The sequence below is a fragment of the Orcinus orca genome, chromosome 1 (genome assembly GCF_937001465.1).
Source record: "Orcinus orca chromosome 1, mOrcOrc1.1, whole genome shotgun sequence".
Classification (NCBI taxonomy): Eukaryota; Metazoa; Chordata; class Mammalia; order Artiodactyla; family Delphinidae; genus Orcinus; species Orcinus orca.
The window spans coordinates 190,935,502-190,962,654 of NC_064559.1; the positions used below are offsets into that span (position 1 = coordinate 190,935,502).

The 27,153-nt window shown below is 37.5% G+C and overlaps 1 protein-coding gene across 8 annotated transcripts in view; it reads left to right on the top strand.

Annotated features, from left to right (window-relative positions):
* EYA3 (EYA transcriptional coactivator and phosphatase 3) overlaps positions 1 to 27,153 on the top strand; it is a 105,128-nt gene that overhangs the window by 55,982 nt on the left and 21,993 nt on the right. For 6 of the 8 annotated variants that reach the window (XR_004481648.2, XM_033422427.2, XM_033422429.2 and 3 more), the window contains 7 exons: positions 59 to 125; positions 2,953 to 3,089; positions 10,489 to 10,626; positions 17,333 to 17,418; positions 20,220 to 20,403; positions 22,640 to 22,779; positions 26,862 to 26,945. Coding sequence is in view for 7 of the 8 variants with exons in the window: in XM_033422427.2 (XP_033278318.1) it covers positions 59 to 125; positions 2,953 to 3,089; positions 10,489 to 10,626; positions 17,333 to 17,418; positions 20,220 to 20,403; positions 22,640 to 22,779; positions 26,862 to 26,945 (836 nt within the window). In the remaining variant the exon portion in view is untranslated. The remainder of the gene's footprint in view (positions 1 to 58; positions 126 to 2,952; positions 3,090 to 10,488; positions 10,627 to 17,332; positions 17,419 to 20,219; positions 20,404 to 22,639; positions 22,780 to 26,861; positions 26,946 to 27,153) is intronic. The other 2 variants (XM_033422434.2, XM_049711843.1) reach the window with 2 other exon arrangements.

The following is a 27,153-nucleotide window of genomic DNA, read 5'->3' on the forward strand; positions in this document are numbered from 1 at the left end:
TTTCCCCATTTCATTTTTGAAATGTTCTAACTTTTTCCTGGTGATATCTTTCTTTCAGTTATGACATGCACCGATTACATCCCTCGCTCATCCAATGATTATACCTCACAAATGTATTCTGCAAAGTAAGTTGAATAATTATTTCAAAAATCTGTATGCTTTTTCTCTAGATTCATTGCAAAATTTAACTTGATATTTAAGTTATTAAGTTGACATTTAACTTATTTTCACCTTTCTTGTTCTTCCCTACTCCAGTTTTTTCATTCCCTCTAAATATAGTCTATATAACATTCTTTTAAAAAGTTGATGATTGTCTGGAATAGATCACTGTTACCCAGGAGCTTGCTCAAAATGAATAGCCACTGAAAAATGCAAAATACCCTTAGTGATGTAAACAGAGATTGACCTCTGATCATTCTGTCTTTGCTCTACTTTAATTGAGAGATCAATTTAAAAAGCTAAAGCCAGCCTCAGACTGGGACTTCTCAGCCTAATCTATGTTCAGTTTATTGTTTTAGGAGTGTCCTGAAGAGTAGAACTAGGCTTGAGATTAAACAGGTTTAGTGGGTTGAAGTCATTAAGAGGCAATATTTTGGGCCTCATGGGGTAAGATCAGCATTTAAGGTCCACTAAGTTAATCATCTCCAAGATGAGTAGGTGCAGGACAGTGTGTATATCGAGCCAGCAGTTGTGCATTGATAGAGTGAGCCTACATACATAGATACATACAAGTGTGCTTTATTAAACTGGGATAAATTCTGATGTGCTTACATAGGCAGGGTACATAAGGAACACTCACCTTTGGTAACAGAGGTGAGTGATATGTATGGGTATGTTATAAAAAGAAAATTTTTCCTTTTGAATTTTGCGTCAGTTAAAAAAATGAGCTAATTGAAAAGTCAGCTCAATGAGTTCTTCAAATTCTAACCTGGTATTAACACTAATAGCATTCTTGGGCCAGTCATTTTCATGTGGTTTTCTTCTTCTGTGAAATGACCGAACCTATTCTCTGAGATCATTATGAAGAAGATAAGAAAATAATTTGAGCTATAAAGACACTATATAAAAAATGATATTATGATCTTTATCATATCTGGAGGTTAATCCATTTGAAGTCACTAAGATTTTAAATCATTCCCACGTGATTTGATTAACAGCTACAACCTGAGCTATTTTCTGGTCTCAGATCTGGCTAAGAAGAATAGAAATTTTCAAATTCAGTCTTTTAGGGTCTACCGAGATGTGAATATTGCATATTCCAAATTCATTCATTTGTTCAAAAAATATTTGTATACCTGCTGTACTCAGGACACCTTATTAGCTATGTCTTCTATCTTTTTCCTTTTTAATTTTTTAAAAATTTATTTTATTTATTTATTTTTGGCTGTGTTGGGTCTTCGTTGCTGTGAGCGGGGGCCACCCCTCGCCATGGTATGCGGGCTTCTCATTTTGGCGGCCTCTCCCATTGCGGAGCACGGGCTCCAGGTGGGTGGGCCCCAGCATTTGTGGCTCTCGGGCTCCAGAGCACAGGCTCAGCAGTTATGGCGCAGGGGCCCAGCCACTCCGCCGCACGTGGATCCTCCCGGACCAGGGCTCGAACCCGTGTCCCCTGCATTGGCAGATGGACTCTTAACCACTGCACCACCAGGGGAGTCCCTATGCCTTCTATCTTAATGCAGACCTCCTTACCACTTAGCTGAAACCATTGCATTTTTTAATTGCCTCTATTTCAACCACCCTCCGCAATCCATTTTACAAAGAAATGTCAAACCAATCTTTATTAAAGAACAGCTCTGATCTTGTCATTCTTTGCTCAACAATTTCAGTGACTCCCAGTTGAACACTTTTAGCCTCATATTCAAGGTCTTTGCTGTCTATCTTCTTATACTTTGCCTTAATATAATATGTGCTCCTTGCAGGCTGAAGCCCTTCCTCTGTACCTTTGCCAGAGTTTTTCTCTTCCTAAAACACCCTTTCTCTCCCATTCTGCACATGCTATCTGCTCAGCTCACAGACCATTTCTTTATAGGCTTCCTTCATTTTCTTCTTCCCCAAGACTGGGGGAAAAAAAATCTTTTCCTTTCTGAAACACCCCTTTCCCCCATTATGTTATTGTTATGATCTATATGGTACATATGACACTTTCTTGCTTATGAGTACAGCATAACTTATCAAATAAAATAACCGGTATCTAAAAATTCAGTGCATAAAATGTGGCACCATCTTATTCCATGGATAAAATGACCAGGTCATCTAGCTAGTTTAAAATCCCAGAAGTTTCACTGTTAAGTTCAAATCTCTAGCTAAACCTGATGTGGTTGGCACCAACTAGTGGCAGTACTCTGGCTTAAGTATCAGCGGGGCAATTCTGTGTCCTGTCTAGAACTTCCTGGATTTTATTAGTTATGTGACTTCTATTTTATAAGCTTGATCTGGGGATATTGGGCCACACCTGTACTCCCTGTTTTCTAATATGGTTGCTTGCCTTTTCTCTGCCAGCCTCACCCTCTTCTCTAAGTCCCACTTTCCCTCTCAGAACTTTAGTTTGGCCCAGAGGGCTAGGTGGAGAATGGAGCCAATTGCCAATCCTGTTGTGTCCAGTTTTATGTCATTTTAGGGTTTTATTCTATATTTAGACATAAGGGCATAAACGAGTTTAGTCCATACTTGCATCTCACATAGGGCCTTGCATGTGGCACACCACAAATGTTTGAGGCATAGTAACTGGACCTTGGGAGGAAGATATTTGAAGCTATTAAATTTTCTGTAAAATTGTTAGGTAGGTGACAGTAGAACCTAGAAAGGAAAAAATAATTCTACTTTCTGACCATAGTAAGAGACATTTTACGTGGCAGGTTAGTCTCCTCATTGCTGATGCTTTGCTGTTAGTGGTATTAGCTATTTCCCCTACTTTTCTCACATGAAAGTTTTTGTTTTCTTGAACTTTTCTAGACCTTATGCACATATCCTCTCAGTTCCTGTTTCGGAAACTGCTTACCCTGGGCAGACTCAGTATCAGCCACTGCAGCAGTCTCAACCCTATGCTGTCTACCCTCAGGCAACCCAAACATATGGACTACCTCCTTTCGGTAAGGCATTCTATTGTGAGGAGTTGCTAAGAATGTTGATTTTATCCCCCAGAAATTTCCGTCTTTCCCCCAAAAGCGAGCACGGCTGATCAGGAAGCTGAGAGATGCCACGTTGTTCTTGGCAGAGCGCCTGCTCAGGCACAGGTGTGATAGAAGTTGGGTATGCAACTTTCCAGCAGTATATTTGATACATGTCATATAAAATCATAACTTCTCAATACTCAGTTGTCTATCTGCCATAATGTAGCTATTTCCAGGATACTAAGTCTTGACTGTAAAGCTTGGAATCTTCAAGTGTTTGGAAACTCTTTGAGTTGATTTGACTTACCATACAAAACATGATACCATGACAAATATATTTTGAGGTGGCTAATTTCTTGCTTAAACCAAGTAATCTACATATTCCGGATGGAATATACCCTATGGTTTTCTGCCCCCACCAACCCTGCTCTGTTTTGTCAATTTCTCCCTCGCCTTCCCTGCTGCCCCAAACTGATCAGTTGCTCTGCTGAACCAGAAAGTCGTCTTAGAGGGGGAAATCCCCAATTTTGTACAACCTTATCATGTGCATAGAGAGTTTTGTTCTTTGGTTTTAGGTATCTTGTACATGGACTATAAATTAGAATGATTTACTAGAAGTCAGTTTGAGGTTCTTTGGGCACTTAATATCTGTGCTTTTTCTGTGTGTGTGTGAATTGATAGATATTGTCAGTGTGCTTTATTGCCCCTTCCCTGCTTTCCTAGAACTGGTGTCAGAAAATTAAGAAAATACTGTATTTTTAAAAAAATATTCAATATGTTAATAAAATTATAACTGTGTAGCCTTTATTGAAACTAGCTAGGAATTAGAAAAATCTTTCAAACAGATTGCCACAGATTCTGGGTGTTGCTTGCCTTTCGTTTTGAGATTCCTAGTTTTCCTGGCCGATTTGGCTGCTCCTTTATGATACTGACAGCTTTCTTATCTTGAGGCTTGTTAGCATTCCTTAGCTCCTGATAACTACTAGAAACAAAAATTGGGGGTTATGTTTAATGGTAGTGGTAGTTGATAACTTCATGAGAGAAGAGAAACAGAAATGCTCGTTTTCCTGTTTGTACACCCATGCCTCGTGCCTGTCGGTATATACTAAACTTTTATGTTTCTGATATATTTAACCAGACAAGACTGAGCAGTCCTTTTGGAAGCAGGACTCTGTGAATATGTTTGTGTTTATTTCTTTTTGCATATATTAAAGCTAATTTATCAACAGCTGGCTAACGATAGGCTAGCAAGTATAAAGTATTTCACATTTTTTTTACTCTCTGTTTTTATTTAAATTCTTTATTAGAAAGCCAAAAGCGCTTTATGACATTGTTGAACAGTTGATTGATCCTACTGTTCAGTGTTAAATAAAACTCCTATTATGTCTCTGAACTCAGATTTTGGAATACCTAGCACAATGCCATGTGCATATAGGTCCTAGATATTATGGTATCTTTTATAATCACAGCATTTCTCTCATTTTAAAGAAAGAAAGAAAAATCTGTAAAATAGGTAGATCCCTGTTAAAAAGTTGAAGGAAACAGTGTTTATTTTATATAGAAATATTGGATATAACAGGCTCTTTTATTAATCTATTTCTGTTTAATAATTGGGGGTGAGGGAAACTTGTTTAATAAGTTTTTCTTATCAGTAATTCAGAGAGAACTGTTCATTAGCTTAATTTGCCTTTGAATGATAGGTATGGCATATTCTTAAATTTTATAAAGGAAATTTTAAGGAAATGTTTATAATACTTTGTGTGTGTGTGTGTGTGTGTGTGTGTGTGTGTGTGTGTGTAATGCTTTTTAAAGTGCCTGTATTTTTGAAAGACATTTTCTTATGTTTTAACACATGGCTTCTTTTCTTTTATATCACTCAGTTGTAAAACACTCCATTTCTTCCTGTATAGCACAGGGAATTATACCCAATATCTTGTAATAACCTATAATGGAATATAATTTGCAAAAAACAAAAAAACTGTATCACTATACTATACACCTGAAATTAACACAGTATTGTAAATCAACTACACTTCAGTTAAAAAAAAAGACTCCATTTCTTTTTTTCTTGTGAAGATTTTGGTAATTTTATTATCTTAGTGTAACCTGTTAGCACTAAAACTAGATTAGCTAGTCTGTTATTTTATTTCAGATGTAAACAGAGCTTTAGAAAATCTTACTGTAATACGATTGTATGTTATATATCTATACAGTAATAATATATTGTAATAATATTGAGTGCTTACTACGCAAGCAGTATGCTGAGAATGAGTGCTTCACACTTTACATTACTTTCTTATGTAATCCTCAGGACCACCCTTAAAAAGTAAGTGGCAGCATTATCCCTTTTTATAGATGAGGAAACAGGCTTAGAAAGATTAAGTGACTAACCTGAGGTCATACAGTTAGTAAATGCCTAGGATTAGAAGTGCACCCCGGTCTGTTTAATTCCAGAAGTGCTCATAAATTTAGGTCTGTATGAAAAAGTTAATCTCACAGTTGACTTTGAAATTTAAAAGTTTCCTCCTTTTAAAGAAGTGAGAAAAGGCTAGAGGAAATCTAGGAAGCCCATATTATGACTAGTCTTTAAAAGTAAAGGAATGGTGGTCATATCTTTTCAGGGCTATATAGAAATCTGGTGAGATGGTAGAATGAGGATTTGAGGTTCCAGTGATCTGCATGAGTACATATGAGAGAAAGGGTACTCGTTCGTTTTTAGGGGCTCATAAAAGATTGGCTTAACTGCCATTGTTCTACCTTCTTTTAAAAGAATTTTAATATGAGATGGAGATTTGACAGTATGTATTGAGTCTTAAGGATGTTCATGCCATATCCCTCAGTAATTTTACTTTTAGGGATTTATCCTAGGGAATTAATTAGAGATAACCACAAAAATTTACTACCAAGATATTCATTACAGCATTATTTATAATAGCAAAAGATTGGAAACAACAGACATATTGAATTGAAAGGTATATGTTAAATTGCAGTGTATCCATAGAATGGAAAACTGTGTAGCCATTATAAATCATATTCTTAAAGAATATTTAGCGTCTTGAAAAAAGTTTATTATTAATTGAAAAAAGCAGTATATAAAACTAAAAATATAATATACCAAGTTAGTAGTTTTTAAAAATATGTACATAAAGAATAATTTGGAAGAAAAACTGAATGTTAACAGTACAGGCAGTACAGATTTGATCTCAATTACCAAGGAATCATGCAAAGTGAGGACACAGTTCCAATGTGTACAGGTTTCAGTTAACACAGTCCCGTGCAAAAGTGAGAATTGTCTGTTTTTTTGTTTTTTTGCGGTACGCGGGCCTCTCAACTGTAGTGGCCTCTCCCGTTGCGGAGCACAGGCTCCGGACGCGCAGGCTCAGCGGCCATGGCTCACGGGCCCAGCCGCTCCGCGGCATGTGGGATCTTCCCGGACCGCGGCACAAACCCGTGTCCCCTGCATCGGCAGGGGGACTCTCAACCACTGCGCCACCAGGGAAGCCCTGTCTGTATTTTTTGTGTGTGTGATGAGACTATGCAATTTTTTTCTTTTCACTTTCTATATTTTCCCAATTTTCTATAATATACATCTACTTATAGTTAACGAAAGTACTCAGATTAAATTACTTAGTATTTATAAGAGCTCATCCCAGTGAGGTATTAAATCAACAAGATATTCTTTCATGTGGTTTTTTTAGCATTTATATATACTTCGATACTTTTTTTTGTTGTTGCGGTACGCGGGCCTCTCACTGCTGTGGCCTCTCCCGCTGCGGAGCACAGGCTCCGGACGCGCAGGCTCAGCGGCCATGGCTCACGGGCCCAGCCGCTCCGCGGCATGTGGGATCTTCCCAGACCGGGGCACGAACCCGTGTCCTCTGCATCGGCAGGTGGACTCTCAACCACTGCGCCACCAGGGAAGCCCTGTACTTCGATTCTTAACCAAACTAATCTTCTCTAAATTTCCACTACTCTGATATATATTACTGCAAAGTGAACTGCTCAGATTAGTTTGGTTAGTGACTAGCCAATAGGGGGGAAGTATTTGTGCTGAGAAACTTGGGTAGAGTTTGTGATAAGACCCCACTGTGGGGCAGCACGAGAACAGCACTCAGAGGCAGACTTCCTTTGCCATTTTTAGATCAGCTGCTGCTCTACATCAGGCTCTTGGTACTTAAAATGACTTGAGAAAGTCTACTTGTAGGCAAAGAACAGTGGACCAGGAGTCAGGAAGCCGGGATTTCATTTCTTCTTTGCTGCCGGCATTAGTGCTCTACAGTCACACCATTTGGTCATGCTACTTGTTACTTGGAATTCTGGAAAGAGTGCTTTTAAAGGAAGATGGACAGATAGATACACACACACTTAAAGAGCAGGGCTACAGTGATACTGGAGGCAGTGTCCATATTGTCTTTTATTCCTCTGTTCTTCATACAAGAATATTCAATAGCTACTTTATGTTTCTGCCCCAAAACATTCAAAACTATCTATTATTTTCTCTACTTGTCTTGGACATTTTGCACTAATTTCTGACCTTATAAGATGGACCAGTTTATAGAAATTTTACATTTTGAAACTTTAAAAATACATACTGAATAATGAAACTAGCAAAATTCTCTCAGTTAATACTATTCTTATTAGTAAGATAGTATTTTAGGACAGTGTAATAATAAACATGTTTACAAACCCAACACCTCAGGTTCAGAACCTATTTAGAAAAAAAACACATTGATTACAATAAATCTGAAAGTTATTGTGACATTGAAAAGGCAAGTTGTTTCTATGTTTCTAAAAAGTGTGATAGTCAACCACCAAGAATCTTAGCACTAATATTCAAATTTCACATCATAAATGTTTAAAAAAACTACATTCTCAAATATTTTTTATTGTTAAATGTCAGCCATAACAAGGAATTAAGCTGTGGCTTACCTGGGCAAGACTGAAAATCATCATGAACCAAGGGGTGGAAGGGGGTGGAGGGCAACCCTCCTAATTTGTGCTATAGAGATGTTGGCATTCCTTAATCTCCTCAAATATGTTATTTCATGTGTTTAGTAGGTGAGAAAAGAATATGTCTTGTTTTTTTTAATGCTTTAGTTTGATAAATTAGGAGTTTGGGATTAACACATACACACTACTGTATATTAAATAGGTAAATAACAAGGACCTACTGTATAGCACAGGAAACTATACTAAATATCTTGTAATAATCTATACTGGAAAAGAATCTGAAAAAGTGTGTGTGTGTGTAGCTAAATCACTTTGCTCTACAGCAGAAACTAGCAACATTGTAAATTAACTATACTTCAATGAAAAAAAAAAGTTTGAGACAAGGCAATTACCATGTTCCACTGTGAACCTTTTGAGATTTTAACATCTTTTTTTTTTTTTTTTTTTTTTTTTTGCGGTATGCGGGCCTCTCACTGTTGTGGCCTCTCCCGCTGCGGAGCACAGGCTCCGGGCGCGCAGGCTCAGCGGCCATGGCTCACAGGCCCAGCCGCTCCGCGGCATGTGGGATCTTCCCGGACCGGGGCACGAACCCGTGTCCCCTGCATCGGCAGGCGGACTCTCAACCACTGCGCCAGCAGGGAAGCCCTAACACCTCCTTTTACTATTCTATTTACTTGTCAACAAATTTTACAGATCTGAGTTACACTAAGATATCTGAGGGCCCTGGTGAAGCAGAGGTCCTTATTCTCAAAGCATTATATATTTATAAATTTCTTATCAGATTAAGAGTATATGAAGTGAGGTAATGTTGAATTTGAATCTGTGGCTGACCTTGGTATTGATTTCTTACCTGGAATGTGTTTGATGAATCTTCTTGGGCCTAATCATCAGCTTCAACTATATTGATCCAGTAGCTATAACTATTCAGAGCACAGTGAGGGTTTTTTTGTTTTGTTTTGTTTTTTAACATCTTTATTGGAGTGTAATTGCTTTACAATGGTGTGTTAGTTTCTGCTTTATAACAAAGTGAATCAGCTATACCTATACATATATCCCCATATCTTCTCCCTACAGTGAGGTTTTTAATAGACTTTTGCATAGCCAAAATTATGACAAAAACTTGGGGTCTTCCCTGGCAGTCCAGTGGTTAAGACTCCGTGCTCCCAATGCAGGGGGCATGGGTTCGATCCCCAGTTGGGGAACCAAGATCCCACATGCTGCACAGTGTGGCCAAAAAAAAAAAAAAAAAAAATTTATGACAAAAACTCTTCACTCATAAAGGATATCCTTAGGCTGTCGTGTAGAAGCAAGCTTTTTTTTATGGTTTCCTAGTTTACTGCAAATGAAAAAGGAGATACAGCCAGAAACAGGAGATTGTCAAGAAGTGACAGATCACAGAGAAAAGACAAAGTGATACAAGAGCGTTCAAATCATAGAACTGTAATTGAGTTCTACTTAGTACTAAGCAAATGTCTTCACATACTGCAGTAGCCTCTGGGGATTTTTCTGTAATGTACATAGCACAGCACAGTATAGATCTGAGAAAAGGTATGGTCACTATTTCCTCCCTGCTAAGAAGGCAGGAAAGGATATAAATATTTTTTAGAAAGATTGTCACTTAGGAGCATTGTGATAAAAATAAAACCGAATAGCTATGATGTCTTACTATATGTTCTAACAGGGAAAGATATGTCTCAGGTATTATGTGGAAAAGCAAATTATGAACAGCATGTAACATCCCATTTTTATTAAAAAGAAGAAAAAAAAGATTAGTAAACAGAAGAAATCTGAGTGACTCTTATGCAAACTGAATAGCAGTTAAGTCTGGATGGTGGGATTATATATGACTTTATTATTTCTAAAAATTAGAAATTATATTTCTGTTAATGTTTTTTAATTTATAAAAGTAAGCAGGTATGTCTTTCCTAATCAGAAGAAATAAAGGTAACAAAATAACCAGCTTAAGAAGGCAGAGAAGTATACATACATTTTAGAAAAATCTGGTGCTTGTTTAATGGGTAAGTGAATTTTAAACGTATGTGGAATGTCTCCTACCTAGACAATGCAGATAAATGATTTATCACTCTACAGGAATGTCAGGCACTCTACAACAATGGTAGGGTGTCAGTAGCCCTTTTTCTGAATGCTGATCAGTTTTCCCCATCCATTGAAGTGAACTTACATACATACATATCACTGTTGGGTTTTTGACAAGATTTTTGTTTCTATGGCCCCATTCCCCAATTCTTTGAAATTGTATTTGCTTGTGGTATATTACGAGTGGGAGATTCAATAATTTTCTCTTACAAGCAAATTTATTTTTGTTTTAAGATTTTGATTTTAAACCTACTGGCTGATATTTGAAAGCATAACCATGCTCCTCAGTTCCAGTGTTTTGTTTGTAATTGGTCCAATTTATCTGATTCAGGTGCATTGTGGCCAGGTATGAAACCTGAAAGTGGTTTAACTCAGACTCCATCTCCAAGTCAACACAGTGTTCTTACCTGCACTACAGGGTTAACCACAAGCCAGCCAAGCCCAGCACATTATTCTTATCCCATTCAAGGTAAACAGGCATGGTTGTGTGTGTTTTGTTTTTTTAAAAAAATTATTATTGTTTTTTGTTTTTAATCTACCTGTATCTCCAAACATACTGGGTAATATAGGATATTTGCATTTGTGCATGCTTTTTGTGTTAGACAAACTAGAACCTAGGAGTGTGGTTCATAAGTAGTTTAAGCTTTTGTGAACTGCTTAATAGAATTGAAGACTCCTCTTTTGCACGTTGGTGTCTGGAAAACCTGTCTAATTTTGTTCTAGTCTGTTCTCAGTGGCATTTTGTCCTGTAAATGAGCAGAAGACTCCATGGGTTAGAGCTTTGCTGACTTCTTTTATGTGAAGTCCAAATAGAATGGAAAGTGAGATTGAGTGCTGCTTTGTGAGATGTGTGCTGCTTTTCTGCTGTGGTTTTTGTTATACCTCCACCCCCATTTACTACTTCTTGGTGAGCTTTTCTCGTTCAAAAAATTCAGTGTTGTTTCTATTTTGTGATGGAAAGCATAGCATTAAAGCTTGAACTCTAAACACCTCTGCCTTCCTGAGTTCTTCCTCTAAAAGGTTAGAATTATGACAGGACTATTTGGAATGAAGACAAAGAAACTCAAAAGGCACTGTGGAGTTAATTCCTTACCCTTCCAAGTCCAATGCAGGGAATTTATCATTGCTCCAAATTGGGAATTAATGTCCATCTACTTGGCTTCTCATCTGCCTCCTTTCTCCTGATTTCTCCCAGCTTTTAAATATTATTCCTTATAAAACCAGTCCTAGGTGTTCTTTTTTTTGTGTGTGTGGTACGCGGGCCTCTCCCGTTGCGGAGCACAGGCTCTGGACGCGCAGGCTCAGCGGCCATGGCTCACTGGGCCCAGCCGCTCCGCGGCATGTGGGATCTTCCCAGACCGGGGCACAAACCCGTGTCCCCTGCGTCAGCAGGCAGACTCTCAACCACTGCGCCAGCAGGGAAGCCCAGTCCTAGGTATTCTTAAAATATAAACTTTGATGATGAAAAACTGTTTTGATGTAGATTATATGAAACAAAATATTTTGATTTTCAGTATTAACTGTTTTCAATAAAATGACTGAGGACTACTTTTTCTTAGTCTGTTGGGAACAACTGGTTACTACATTCCTAAGACCTTGCTCTGAGCTACCTTTTTCTCTTATTGTTTATGGAGTCTCCTCTTAATTATTTTCCCTTCTTTTTATGTTTGTCCCCTCCCCCTTCTTTCTTTCTAAAATAGGAACAAACCAGGAGGAAAAAAACTCAAGAACATGACTTTGTCTTCTCCTCTACTCCCTTTCATTTTTATAAAGTGTTCCTCTACTTTGGTAGGCTTTGGGGTCCAACTACAGGCAAATCTAGTAGCCAAGTTCCTCCTAAACCGATATATCTCTGATGACTACACCTAGGTCATGAAAGAAAAGCAAGGAGTTCTCTTCCCTTATATTAATAATCCTCTCCCAAGGTGTAGAACCACCACTCATCTGTACCTGTACCTTGAATTTGAGGAGCCTGATAGCTGTGCTTACTTCTCCCTCTTTGTAAAACAAGAGGAACCACCTTTTGGGGGTCTTTTAAGACCCATTGCTTTAAAAAAGTCACGAAGCTGTGCTTTCAACCTCATTTGCCACTATCCTAATTTCTTACCTTTTAGTACATTTTTTCCCTTTAGATCAATTAACCCAGTTTCCTCCATTGTGCTAATAATGATCACTGTTGGTATTTGTTAAGTGCATATTATGTGCTTAGCATTATTTTAGCAGAGATAGGTGTTACTCATGTAATCACAACACACCTATGAGGGAAGTACTGTCATTAATCTCATTTTACAGATTTGGCACATAAGACACACAGTAAATAAGTCAAGGATGTAAGCTGGGCAGCCTGACCCCAGCACACGGGTGTAATGTTTATGATTTTCAATGTAGAAGTCATGGTATCAATATCAACTCCCATAATTGAGAACCTATACTTGCAAGTATTTAAATTCATTTCCCTTCCCTTTTCTGGTTAACCTATTGGCCCATTATATTGCCATTAGAACTTTGGCAAAGGGTAGAAATTAAGGCAGAAATTAAGCATCAAGTTATCAATTTTTGCCATTTATTCTGAGAAAAAGTTGGTAGAAAGCAAGTGGTAACAATTGGCTAAAAGGAAATATGGGTTATTACTGGCACATTTGAATCACCTGGATTCTCCTCTATCAGTATCACTCTCCTCACCCCCACTTTTCATTTCCTTTAGCACAGATAATTAATGTCAGCTCTCCAGAGCTTCATCTTCCCCCCTGTGTAACTACCCAGTCATTCCACTGAGTAAAAACAAGGAGCATTGTATTGATTTTTTTTTTAAAGTGGTCAAAACAGCAATGTCCCCTCATCCCCTCCAGAAGCTTTCAACAATTGACAGTAGCCCATCTTTCCAGGGCAAGTTAGGGAAATTACAGCAAATTCCACTTCTGGCTTGATCAGCTCTGACCAAAACCTTTTCTTTAGTTTATACTTCAATGCTCATGAAAACCCTTTGATTAAATAGATCTGGCTTCTTTATATCAACCTTTTCCTAGAGTGTCTGTGACTGTGTGGCCCAATCTCTGGTTATTTTCTTCAATTGAGATGATTTAAATAATTAAAATTCAAGTAGCAAAATTAATTTCAGAAATTTCAGAATTGATTTTAACCCAACCTTGAATTTCAGTGAATGTCTTTGGGCTCTGATAGTGTTGGTAACACACAAGAGTCTTTCGTTGACTAGGAGATTTGTTTTGTATTTTAATAGACTTTATTTTTTATTGTAGTTTTAGATTTGTAGAAAAATTGAGCATATGATACAGAGAGTTATATATCTCCCTACCCTGCACACAGTTTCCCCTATTATTAACATCTCACATTAGAATGGAACATTTGTTATGATTAATGAACCAATATTGGTACATTATTATTAATTAAATCCTAAGTTTATTTAGATTTCCTTAGTTTTTACCTGATGTCCTTTTTCTGTTCCGGGATCCCATCCAGGACACCACATTTCATTTGATTGTCATGGCTCCTTAGGATTCTCTTGACTGCAGTTTTTCACACTTTGCTTGTTTTTGATAACCTTGACATGCTATTCATGAATCCCACGAGTATTTATTGAGCTTTACCTATTGTAGGCCGGGTGCTTTGCTAGACGTTGGAGGTGATGAATAAGGTAGTAAGATTCTGCCTTCATGGAGCTTACAGACTAGGAGGGGAGGCAGAAAACAAACAAGTAAACAAATAGGTTTTGAAAAGTGCTCTGAGAGGAAAAAAGAATTGTTTGTTGTGACTGGGAAAACAAGAAAGGAATTAGTTCTAATAGAGGAGTCCAGAGAGAGTCTCTCTGGAAGTAGACATGCTGAGAAGGAATGATCATGCTGGAGGGCAAGAGGGACAGACCAGGGAGAACAACAATTCAGGCAGGGAGAGCAGCATTGCAAAGGTCCTTGCGTGAGAAAGAGTCTCTCTTGTTTTGAGTAACTCGAAAGCTGGGTGAGCATGGGTGGTAGAGAAACATTCATAAAATTAGAGAGGTGGGTAGGAACTAAATCTTGCACCAACTTCTATGTGCCATTAACCCTTGGGTTTACCCTCCAGCTTTGGGGCAATGTCACTTAATTCAGCTGTGCCTCACAGTTCTATAACCACAGTCTTCTGATTAAAGCTATCTCTGTATCCTGACTGTTTCAGGTGGATCTCTAGTGGGGCATGGTTCTCAGAAGCTTTGTCTATGATTTCACAGCTCTGTTGCAAAACAGGAGTGGGAACTATCGGAAAACAATTGGCCATGCCATTGGCATTTGGAGAGCTAATAGTCTTTAAATATATGTATCAATAGGAGTTACCACTTGAGTTTTATTTTATCCTCTAAATTAATTTTTGTTGCATATTTTATTGCTGCTGCTTTTGTTTTTTAAATCTGCAGTTGAATTTGTTGTTGTTGAGACCTAGATGTATATTTATGTAGGATGATCATTGCTTTTTTTTTTTTGAGGTGCCTGGCTTTTTAGTCATAGTTTTGCAGGGGGTACGGCATGTAGTGATTGTGTATATTTTAAAATGAGTTTAGCTTGGGTTCAATGCTGGTTACAAGAGCCTAAATAAATACTATTTATTTAATTATCATCTAACTTTTATCACTAGAATTTAAACGCCATGAGGGCAGGGACTTTGTCTTGTTCACTACTCTACTCCTCAGTGGCTGGAACTGTTTCTGGGCACATAGTAGACCCTGGTTTAATGAACAAATGAATGAATGAATAACACATGTTAGAAATGATTTGATTGAGTTGGAGAAAGAACTGTTATTGAGCCCTATAAACTTTCTAGGTTAGCAGACCAACAGTTCCTGTAATAGAAGCCGCTATTGCTGAGAGGAATTTGTGATTTTTAGTACTCTACTTGTTAAAAACTTGGTATCAACAACTAGCTAATCAAGTCACTAAACTTCCTGTCAGGGATAATTAAGAGTATGTGGCCAGTTGTTTGTAAGGTCTACCTTTTTACCTCCAGCCCAATTCTGTAAGTGATCTGAAAATTGTTAAATTTATATAACTACCTTGTCAGTCAGAGCAGCTTTTTCCCCATGTGTGCAGTTATCAGATGTGAATGAGTTGTACCTGTAACCGTTTATAAATCATTAAGAAGGTAGAATAGAATTAAAGGTAAATGGGAAGAAAAGAGGAATATATGTTAGGATTAGGGCTAAAGAAAAATTGATCTAGAAATGGAGTTTGCTGGGAGAGATAAACTTAAGAGATTAAATACTTCATTTTCTTTCCCACATTAAATCACCTATGTTTAGCCAGCAGGCCTGCCTAGCATAATGTACTGGTAATAGAATCTGGAATGTACTCAAAATTCTTTTCCTACAAGAATAATTAAAAACTACTTGTAGAGTCATTTAGCTTACATACAATGATTTCTTAGGACTTCCCCCTTAGGGGAAAAAATATTGATGGGAAGAAAATATCATCTATAAATTATAAAATCTGTTTCATTTAGGTGTTGGGTTTAAGAAAGTAAACAAGAATCCTTTAGTTTACCTGGGGGAAGGAGTACTGTAGAAAAGAAAATCTCCCTGGATAGTGACGAAATCTGATCCCTAGCTCAGCCACTGACTCAGGAAAGAAAGAGCACTGGATGAAGAATTGGGAGATCACAGTTGTCATTTTGACTATCTACCTTTAACCCCATGACTGTGGACAAATTACTCTAACTCTTCTTTGTCCCAAGTTCTTCTGAAAGCTAGCAGTAGCTGTTCCTTATATCTAATTTACCTCAATCTCTTCTAGACTTTCTTCTAAGCAGAGTACCCTTGGCGAAAGGGATACAAATTCCCTATGATTTTGACCAGTCCTCTCAAGTTTCTGCTGCATTTGTTCACCTGCACTATTCTTTTTCTTTTTTTAAAAGATTTATTTATTTATTTATTTAATTTTGGCTGCGTTGGGTCTTCGTTGCCGTGCGTGGGCTTTTCTCTAGTTGTGAGCGGGAACTACTCTTCGTTGTGGTGTGCGGGCTTCTCATTGCGGTGGCTTCTCTTGTTGCAGAGCACGGGCTCTAGGTGCACGGGCTTCAGTAGTTGTGGCTCACAGGCTCTAGAGCACATGCTCAGTAGTTGTGGCACATGGGCTTAGGTGCTCTGCGGCACGTGGGATCTTCCCGGACCAGGGCTCGAACCCGTGTCCCCCGCATTGGCAGGTGGATTCCTTAACCACTCTGCCACCAGGGAAGTCCCACCTGCACTATTCTTAATGGAGGTTTTCCTAATAACTTTCCCTCTAGAGGACTTTGTCGCCAATGGGATAGGTAGTCAGATAGTGTGGTTTACCTGATGGTGAGCCTTTATGGTGTGTGTGACTGAGGTAGAAACCATGTATCAGTATGCTTATGATGAGCAAAAGAGAGGAGTTCAAGAGCAGTACCTCACAATTTCACCTACATTGTCCACCTGGAAAATGTCACTGTGACAAATACTAGTCACTGAGGATTTTATTAAAACCCTGGTGGAATCTGTGATAGAAGGGTGTGAAAAAAACCCAAATTTCTTGCCGTGAGACAGGCAGCCTAAGTAGCTTATGAAGTAAATTTTTACCTGGCCAGAATAATATTGAATATTTTCCGAATTTTTCCAGGCTCATGGGTGAAATCATTAAATGCCAGAACATGGTGTTTGTTGAAGCACTTTAGAATTTGGGAAACTACATCAATTTCTCAGAGTAATTGTGTTGCACCAGGAAGGGCATAATTTGGGGCAAGTGACAGTAAATATCACAGTGTAGGAACTTAACACGTGGATTTACCAGAGTTCTTGTTGTTTCTACTGGTGTCAGTAGGTCACACTGCAGGTGAGTTATTTTTCAGCTGCCAGAGAAGATGGACTGGAGTGATTTGGTTTAGGTTCTGATTTCACTGGTATCATTAGTATGAACCAGCGCATTGTGTTGTATCCTTCTAGGACTTTAGTAGGAATAATTGAAGACTCAAGTTGAAACAAAAATGTGTGAACTGTTTTATTTCTAATCAAGTCTAAATTAAGGTATGGCATGCAAAAGAGCAAAACCAGTATATAGTATTTATTTCCTTTGCCAATGCTTTTTATCTCCTTATAGATCTGTTTACTTAGGACAGAATATATTTTGAGTTTCATTTAGGCGTTTACATAATATCTTTTAACACTTTCAATCTTATAGCTTCAAGCACAAATGCCAGCCTGATACCCACTTCATCTACTATTGCCAATATTCCAGCAGCAGCAGTTTCCAGCATCTCAAACCAGGTACGGTGCTGCTTTTGTTCCTCCTGTTGATATGGTTCATCTAGCTAGCTCTTCCTTTCTTCTTTCCATTATCAGTTTGCCAATCTAAGGAACAACCAGTATGGACTGTGGAGAGACCTTTTTCTGGATGCCCTCAGGACTGAAACCTTGGATGGTTTCTCAGGCTACTACCCAGTTTCTCTCATTCCATTGCTAAGACTATGAATGATATGATTATATCTGCTCCTTTATCTACTGTGTGTGTGTCTGTCTCTTACCCTGCTGCTACAAGAATGTAAGCTCCATGAGGGTAGGGATTTATTTTTCTATTTTGTTCAGTTATTTGTTCTGAGAGTTCAGAAAAATGCCTAGTACTCACATTGAAGGCACATAATAAATGTTTGTGGAAATATTACTTTGACTTTTTTTTACTTAGCCACTCATTTCTTTGTGACTTAGTCTGGTCTTGATCACTATTTTACTGACTCTGTATGTTTAGATCACTTGTAACATCTTCAGTGTTTTAGGGTTTTTTTGGTTTTGTTGTTCTGTTTTTATTTGTTGTTTTCTCTGCAGCAATTAGTATTATCAACCACTGCCTCCATGGATCTTTTTTTGTGGCTGCAGTTAACATTGCTATTCTGGTTCACTTTTTATGTTTTGACTGTTTTTGCATTTGTTCATTCTTTTAGTCCACAGGTATTTATTGAGTTCCTGCTGTGTACCTAGAATTCTTCAGGGTAACACCTCTCTCCCTTTGCATATCCTGTCTTCTGTCATGGACAGTCTCTATTTAGTTTTCCACATGCTTATTATTTCATCCCCAGGAATGTTTAACCACATTCACAATGTCCATTTACTTCTTCCAAAATGAAGATTCTAGTCCTGACCTCATGATATCTACAGGCTTCCTGCTGATTGATGGGCTTTTTTTTTTTTAATATCCTATTATTTCCCTAAGTTGACCATATCTAAAACCAGCCTTTCATTCCACCCTTTCTTCCGTTTCCCTGTCCTCCAAAAATAATACCACTTTTTCCTATGGCTTCTCAATTCTTGTCAGTTACACTATTTTTTAATATACCTAGGCCTAAAACCAGACCAGTCATCATCTTCGATTTTTGTTTTTCCTTACCCAGCCCTAATCCAGCCATTTCTGGAATTCTTTCCTGCTTTTTCTTTTTCTTTTTTCTTTTTTGGCTGCGTCACATGGCATATAGAATCTTAGTTCCCTGACCAGGGATCTAACCTGTGCCCTACAGTGGAAGCGTGGAGTCTTAACCACTGGACTGCCAGGGAAATCCCTGCTTTTCCATTTTTGCTGTCATTTCCCATGGTTTAGCTTTTTCCTCTTTAATCTTGAGTTAACTATTCACCTCATCTTTAATTTTTCACCGTGCCTGTACATTTTCTAAAACACTGATTAATTTCTTTAAGTGCCACATTTTATCCTGTCACTCACCTGCTCAGAATCTTTTCATATTTTTGTTTATTTGAATTTGATGATCCCCATTTTCTGCTCCCACACAAACTATGCACCACTGCGTAAAGAATCCAATCCAATCCTTAACCAGTCATTCAGGCCTACAGAGATCCTTTGTTTCATCCAGACTCAACATCTCTGGCCGCTTAATAAAACCTTTCCAGGGCCTGTTCCTTTTCCTATCCCCTGTGCTTCTTTGTCTCAGCAAGTTCTCTGTCACGGTCTGCAGTGATAGTTGTCTTCCTCTGTATTTTACTCATTTGACATACAGTTTATTGCTAATTTGTTGGAAATGGTTTTTGGTCTTCTATCCTGCTAGATTTTTAACTCCCATGTACCAACACATACACACACACACTCACACTGTGAATTATATTTGGCTTATGGTAGATGCTCAGTGTTCTTTATAAATAATTGGTCTGATCAGTTAGCTTCTTCCTGCTTGTCACGAATATCAGTTATCAGTGGAATTTTTTTAAGGTGTGTATTTGAGCTGTGCATCATACCCATTTTTTACAGCTTTTTTAAGGTGTAATTGACATACAGTAAATTACACAGATATAAATTGTATGATTTGATAAGTTTTGTCATGTATGTGCCTGTGAAACTACCAAAGGTTCCCTTCAAATATTTTAAAGAAACTTTATCTTTAAAGAAAGCTTGATTATTTAAAAAAAGAGAGGGGACTGCCCTGGTGATCCAGTGGTTAAGACTCCATGCTCCCAATGCAGGGGCCCCAGGTTCGATTCCTGGTCAGGGAACTAGATCCTGCATGCTGCAACTAAAGATCCTGCATGCCACAACTAAGACCCTGAACAGCCAAATAAATAAATATTTTTAAAGAGAGAGAGAGAGAGAGATACTCAGTTTTTAAACTGGGAAACTTTAATGTAGGATATTCACTTTTTTGTTTAAGCTCATCTGTCCTTAAAAGCACTATCATCTAGTGCAGTGTTTTATAAACTTCTTAAGGAGTAGACTCTTTCCTTCAAAAATTCTATGCAGAAATTCTGTACATAAAGTAGAAGAAAAAAAGGCTGGTATAGTAGAAAAGGGACATTGTGTGTACAGTGCATGGGACACTTTGCTCTCAGCCTTAACCTCATCCCAAAGACAGTCCCTGAGGCGTGTCCTCTTGACTCTTAGGTTTCCACAGAATGCATTTTGAAAATCATTGGTTTAGGTGGAAGACTATATAGGTTAGGTAAATAAGAAGTCGGGTTAATGTTTTAGGGAAATAATTATGAAAAAGAGGGACATGAAAGTCTCTTGTGTTGAAATTAATGTTATGCTCTGGCTAAGTGGCTTATTTTCCTCCCTTATTCCCTTTGACCTACAGGACTATCCCACCTATACTATCCTTGGTCAAAGTCAGTACCAGGCTTGCTACCCCAGCTCCAGCTTTGGAGTCACAGGCCAGACTAACAGTGATGCTGAGAGTACCACTTTAGCAGCAGCCACATACCAGACGGAGAAGCCTAGTGTCATGGTACCTGCTCCTGCAGCACAGAGACTTTCCTCTGGTAAGCTCTACATTTGGCTTAAGGGCATTTCATCCAACAGGTGATGGTGAAGATTACTTTGTTCTGGTCTAAGTCACTGTTACCATGCTATTGGCCTTCCTTCTCAGGTGAGGAGTATTTAAACACTGTAACCAGACAACGATGAGTCGTTGGCAGACTGAATATAATACCTGATGCTGTGAACAGAAAAGTACCAAGAATGAAAAGACTTTGTTTATGACTCCCACTCCACTCTCCCTGTAGCTATAATATGCTTGTCACAGAGAACTTCAGAATCTCAGCACATTTTATAAAAGCTGGAGGACTCCAGTTTTAGTCTGTGCATAACTGACTTCTGGTTAGGCCTCAGAACAGTAGTTCTTAACTTTTTCTGTGTCATGGATCCCTTTAAGATTCTGAAGAAAGGTATGGTTCTTTTTCCCCAAAGAAATACATAAAATTTAACCTACAAATGTAAACCTGTAGCTTTGAAATGGATCAATGAATTATGATGTCCAGATTAAAAAATCCTGACATAGGGCTTCCCTGGTGGCGCAGTGGTTGAGAATCTGCCTGCTAATGCAGCAGACACGGGTTTGAGCCCTGGTCTGGGAGGATCCCACATGCCGCAGAGCAACTAGGCCCGTGAGCCACAACTACTGAGCCTGTGCGTCTGGAGCCTGTGCTCCTCAACAAGAGAGGCCGCGATAGTGAGAGGCCCACGCACCATGATGAAGAGTAGCCCCCACTTGCCACAACTAGAGAAAGCCCTCGCACAGAAACAAAGACCCAACACAGCAAAAATAAATTAGTTAATTAATAAAAAACCAAAGGACTAGTGTTAAAAAAAAAAAAATCCTGACATAAAGACTTTATGCACACATTCAGTAAACATATGCACATACTTTTTATCCCTATTTTTCATGAAAATTTGGTGGTTCGCTGTCACATCATGTAACTTGAGGAAGGACTGTTTATCGTTAACACTGATGCGTTTTTAAAAAGTGGTCTACATCAACTAATGCAGTTTTCTGTGCATCTTGCCTCTACTGGTCTTCTAGATAAAGACATACAAATGGTTGCTGCTTCGAACGTACATAACTGAAATCATTACATGTGTTGATGCCTTAGTTTTGAATTCATTTCTCTAAATATCTTTGTTCTTCATAACAAGTTTAACTTTTTAATAATGGAGAGTTTCAAACAGTGGCAGAAGTTGTCAGAATGGTATAATGAACCCTTATATTCTGTCATCCAACTTCAGCAATTAACAACTCATAGGCAATCTTGTTTCAACTATACTTCATCCAATTCCCTCCTCAAATGCCAGGTATCATATTTATTTATAATGCTTGGTAACATAACCACAATGCCATTATCCCATCTTAAATATTCAACAATAATTCCTTAATAACATAAAATACCAAAGGGTAATCATATTTCTAGTTTACTTATAAATGTTAGGAGTTTTGTTTTTCTTTTTACAGTTTGTTTAAAATAAGATCCAAGTAAGGTCCATACATTGTGATTGGTGGATATTTTGTTTTAACCTATAAATTCCCCTATCTCTTTTTATTTCCGATTGTAATTTATTTGTTGAAGAAACGATCAATAGATTGTTTGTCCCATACCATTTCTCAGTCTAAATTTCGCCAATTATAACCTTAGAGGGTAGCTTACCACAGCCCACTGCCTTCTGTATTTTATTTAAAGTGGTAAATGGATCTAGAGCAGTGGTTTTTCAGGTAGAGGTGGTTCTGTGCCCCCTGCCTCCACCCCCATGCCCCCACACCCAGGGATATTTGGCAATGTATGGACCCATTTTTGGTTGTCACACTGGGAAGGGGGTGCTACTGGCATATAGTGGGTAGAGGCCAAGAATGCTGCTTAACCAAACATCCTACAATGCACAGGACATCCCTTCACAACAAAAATTATCTGGTCCAAAAAGGTCAATTGTGCCAAGTTGAGAAACCCTGATCTAGAAGCTTGATCAGGTTCAGGTTTAATTTTTTTTTTTTGGCAAAATGACTTATAGATGTGTTCTTCCATTGGGAGGAAGGCATATAAATTCTAGTTATAACTCTCTTCATGATGTTTGGTCTACATTTCCAAATTGCTTAAGTAAAGTTTGGTATTCCAGCCTTTATCCCTGCAACATGATTCTTAAGGGCAGAGAACCTGCTGACCATTCTGCTCTGGTTCTTATAGCCTGTGACTACACTGGCAATACCGGTGTCTCACTTTTCCTTTCCAGGAAACCCTTCTACAAGCCCATCTTTGACCCAGACTACACCAAGTAAAGATGCTGATGACCAATCCAGGAAAAACATGACTGGCAAGAACCGGGGCAAGAGGAAAGCTGATGCCAGCTCTTCCCAGGACAGTGAATTAGAAGTATGGGAAGAAACTCATTTGAGTTGCAACCTTTTTTTTTTCTCATTTCTTAAATTTATCAAATACATATCTGAAACTCATGAGATTATGTGGTTCTGTGTTGTATACCCTATAATTCCTGAGCAAGAGAAAATGAATTGGCCAAGTGAAAAGAGAAATGTAAAAACACATTACTCTATGCCCATATCTTACCATATCACTTTCAGATCCTTTTCACCAAGAGCACTGAAAAAGCTTTTTTGAATTTAGGTAGCCAGGTCACTTTTTAAGGGAAAGAACAAACTGTTTTCTGTATTCCAGAGGAGAACAGAATAATGCATCATATTGAGAAAGCAGAGGGTGTCACAGTAATATACTGTTCTCCATTTAAAAATCTCAAAGTAAAATGAGAGAACTAAAGTGCTTTAGGCCAAGTTTCTGTGAAACATGCAACCAGATCTGGTAACTTATTAATGAGATTGGCTCTCACTTATTCTGTAGTTTAAACACTATAGGAATTTATTATGGGCATACATTTGACTTCATTATTAAAAGACTAGAAAGTCATACAAATTCTAATAATAATGGAGTTTTGATATTAATCCTTTTGTTTTCTTTCTTCAATTTTTCTATAATGTGATCATTTAATAAGAGGGAAAAGCCATATTTAAAAATGAGTCCATTGAGAGGTGTTCAGAAGACATAGGTAAATTGAGGCTATGTTTGAAACCTCTCTTCCCTTTTGTTACTGGGGGCAGCGGGGAGGGCAGGAGGAGAAAGAAAGAAAATCTAAAGACCTGATATATTTCTTGGAAAAAACGGAGAACTCACTCATTTTTTAAATTGTGGTAAGGTATATATAATATAAAATTTACCATTTTTTAAGTGTGCAATTTTAAGTACATTCACAGTGTTGTTTGTTACTGCTGTCTGTTTCCAGAAGTTTTTCATGATCCAAACAAAAACTCTGCACCCATTAAGCAATGATTCCCTATTCTCCCCTCCTATTAGTCCCTGGTAACCTCTGTTCTACTTTCTGTCGCTATAAATTTGCCTATTCTAGATAGTTCATATAAATGGAATCATACAAAATCTATCCTTTTGTGTCAGGCTTACTTCACTTAGCATAATGTTTTCAAGGTTCATCCATGCTGTAGCATATATCAGAACTTCATTCCTTTTTGTGGCTGAATACTTCCGTTGTGTATATATAGCACATTTTGTTTATCCATTTTCATCTGTGAAGAACGCTTGGGGTTTTTTCACCTTTGAGCTATCGTGAATAATGCTGCTATAACACTGCTGTACAGGTATCTCTTTGAGTCCCTCTTTTCAATTATTTGAAAAAGTATAAACCTAGGAGTAGAATTGCGGGATCATATGGTAGTTCTATGTTCAGCTTTTTGAGGAGCCACCAAAATGTTTTCCAGATGACTACACCATTTTACATTCCTACCAGCAATGTACCAGGGTTCCAGTTATTTCCCATTTTTTGCATAATCCATCCTAATGGGTGTGAAGTGGTGTCTCATTGTGGTTTTGATTTGCATTTCCTTAATGATTAATAATGTTGAATATCTTTTCATATGTGTATTGGCCATTTGTCTGTTTTATTTGAAGTAATGTCCAAATCCTTTGCCCATTTTTAAATTGGGTTGTTTATTTTTTTGTTGTTGAATGTTAGGAACTCTTTATATTCGAGATATTAATCCCTTATCAGATATATGACGTGCAGGTATTTTCTGCAGATTGTCTTTTCACTCTTGATAGTATCCTTTGATGCTTAAAAGTTTTAAATTCTGATAAAGTTCTATTTTTCTTTTATTGCTTGTGCTTTTGGTATTATATTTAAGGAAACAAGATTATGAAGATTTTCAACTGTGTTTTCTTCTAAGCTTTGTTTTGGCTCTTAAATTTAGGTCTTTGATCCATATTGAGTTAATTTTTGTACATAGTGTGAAGCAGGGATCTAATTTCATTCTTTTGCACATGGATATTCAGTTTTCCCAGGACCTTGTTTTGGAAACTGTTTCCTTTCCCCATTGAATGGTCTTGGTATCCTTGGCAAAAAAAAAAAATCAATTGAGCCTATATGTGTGTGTGTATATATATATATATATATATATATATATATATAAGCATTTATTTCTGGGCTCTCTCATCTATTCCATTGGTCTGTATATCTGTCCTTATGCTGGTACCACACTGTTTTGATTACTCTGGCTTTGTAGTAAGTTTTGAAATCGGGAAGTGTGAGTCTTCCAACTTTGTTCTTTTTCAAGATTATTTTGGCTCTTCAGGGTCCCTTGAGATTTCATACAAATTTTAGGATTAGTTTTTCTGTTTCCTTAAAAAACACTGTTGGGATTTTGATAGGGATTGCATTGTATTTGTAGATCACATTGGGTAGTATTGTCATCTTAACAATATTGTCTTATATTCATGAACATGGAATGTCTTTACATTTATTTAGATGTGTCCTCTTTGATTTCCTTCAGTGATGTTTTATAGTTTTCAGTGTACAAGTCCTGAACTGTTAGTTAAATTCATTCCTAAATATTTTATTATTTTTGATGCTGTTGTGTTTTAAATTCCTCTTAGAATTATTCATTGCAAGCTTATAGAAATACAGCTGATTTCTGAATTCATTTATTAGCTCTCAACAATTTTTTGTGGATTCTTAAGGGTTTTCTATGTATAAGATCATGTCATCTGTGAACAGAGGTAATTTTACTTCTTCCTTTCCAGTTTGGGTACCTTTTTTCCCCTTTCCTTGCCAGTTTATTCTGGCTAGAATTTCCAGTACCATTTGAATAGAAGTGGTGAAAACAGGCATACTTCTCTTATTCCTAATCTCAGGGGTAACGCTTTCAATTTTCCGCCATTGAGTATGATATTAGCTGTAGGTTTTTCATATACGTCCTTTATCATGGTGAGGAAGTTGCTAGTTTATTGAGTGTTTTTATCATGAAAGTGTGTTGAATTTTGTCAGATGCTTATTCTGCATCAATTGAGATGACCATGTGGGTTTTTTCCTCTATTCTGTTAATGCAGTATATTATATTGATTTTTCTATGTTGAACCATTCTTGCATTCTGGGAACAAATCCCACTTGGTCATGATTTATAATTCTTTAAATATGCTGCTGAATATTGTTTACCACTATTTTGTTGAGGTTTTTGCATCACTGTTCATAGGAGAATTGGTCTGCGGTTTTCTTGCAGTGTCTTTGTCTTCAGTATCAGGGTAATGCTGGCTTCATAGAGTGAGTTAGGAAGTGTTCCCTCCTCTTCAATTTTTTTGGAAGATCTTAAGGATTGGTGTTAATTCTTCTTTAAGTGTTTGGTAGAATTCAGCAGTGAAGCCATCTGGTCCTGGGCTTTTCTTTCTTGGGATGTTTTTTATTATTGATTCAACCTCCTCCAGTTAAAGATCTGTTCAGATTTTCTGTTTCTTTTTGAGTCAGTTTTGGCACATTGTGAATTTCTAGGAATTTGTTCATTTCATCTAGATTATTTGTTGGTGTATAACTCTTCATAGTATTTTCTTATAATCCTTTTTATTTCTGTAAAATTGGTAATAATGTCCCACTTTTATTTCTGATTTTAGTAATTTATGTCTTCTCTCTTTTTTCTTAGCCAGTCTAGCTAAAAGTTGTCAATTTTGTAGATCTCTTCAAAGAACCGACTTTTGGTTTTGTTGATTTTCTCTATTTTTTTCCTACCCTCTGCTTTATCTATCTCTTCTAACCTTTATTATTTCCTTCCTTCTACTGGCATTTTCTGGCAACTTAAATTGTGCAGTTTGGTTTTTGATTGAGATCTTCTTTTTTAAGGTACGCGTTTGGAGCTATAAATTTCCTTCTTAGCATTGTTTTCACAGCATCCCATAAATTTCGGTATGTTGTTTTTGGTTTTCATTCATCTCAAGGTATTTTCTAATTTCACTTATTTCTTTTTTATCCATTGGTTGCTTAAGATTATTGTTTAATTTTCACAGATGTGTGAATTTTCCAGTTTCCCTTCTGTTATTGATTTCTTGTCTCATTCCATTACGATTAAAAAAGATGCTCACTCATTTTTTAAAATATTTTCCTCACTCAGCGGGTATTTCTGTGGGACTTAGATGAAACCATCATCATCTTCCACTCCCTTCTTACTGGATCCTATGCCCAGAAGTATGGAAAGGTAATTTGAGTCTTTCTTCCTTTGTTGTAACTGTCCCTCTCCTGACTATGTGTGCAGGTAACCAAAATCACTGTCTCTGTTATCTCCATCTTACCCTGTTGACCTTTCACCTTTCACATAAAGCTTCACCCAATGGCTTATACCAGGCAGACTACATGGTCAGGCAGAGCTGATGATAAAGGTAGAGACTAGACCTGGGACCAGTACT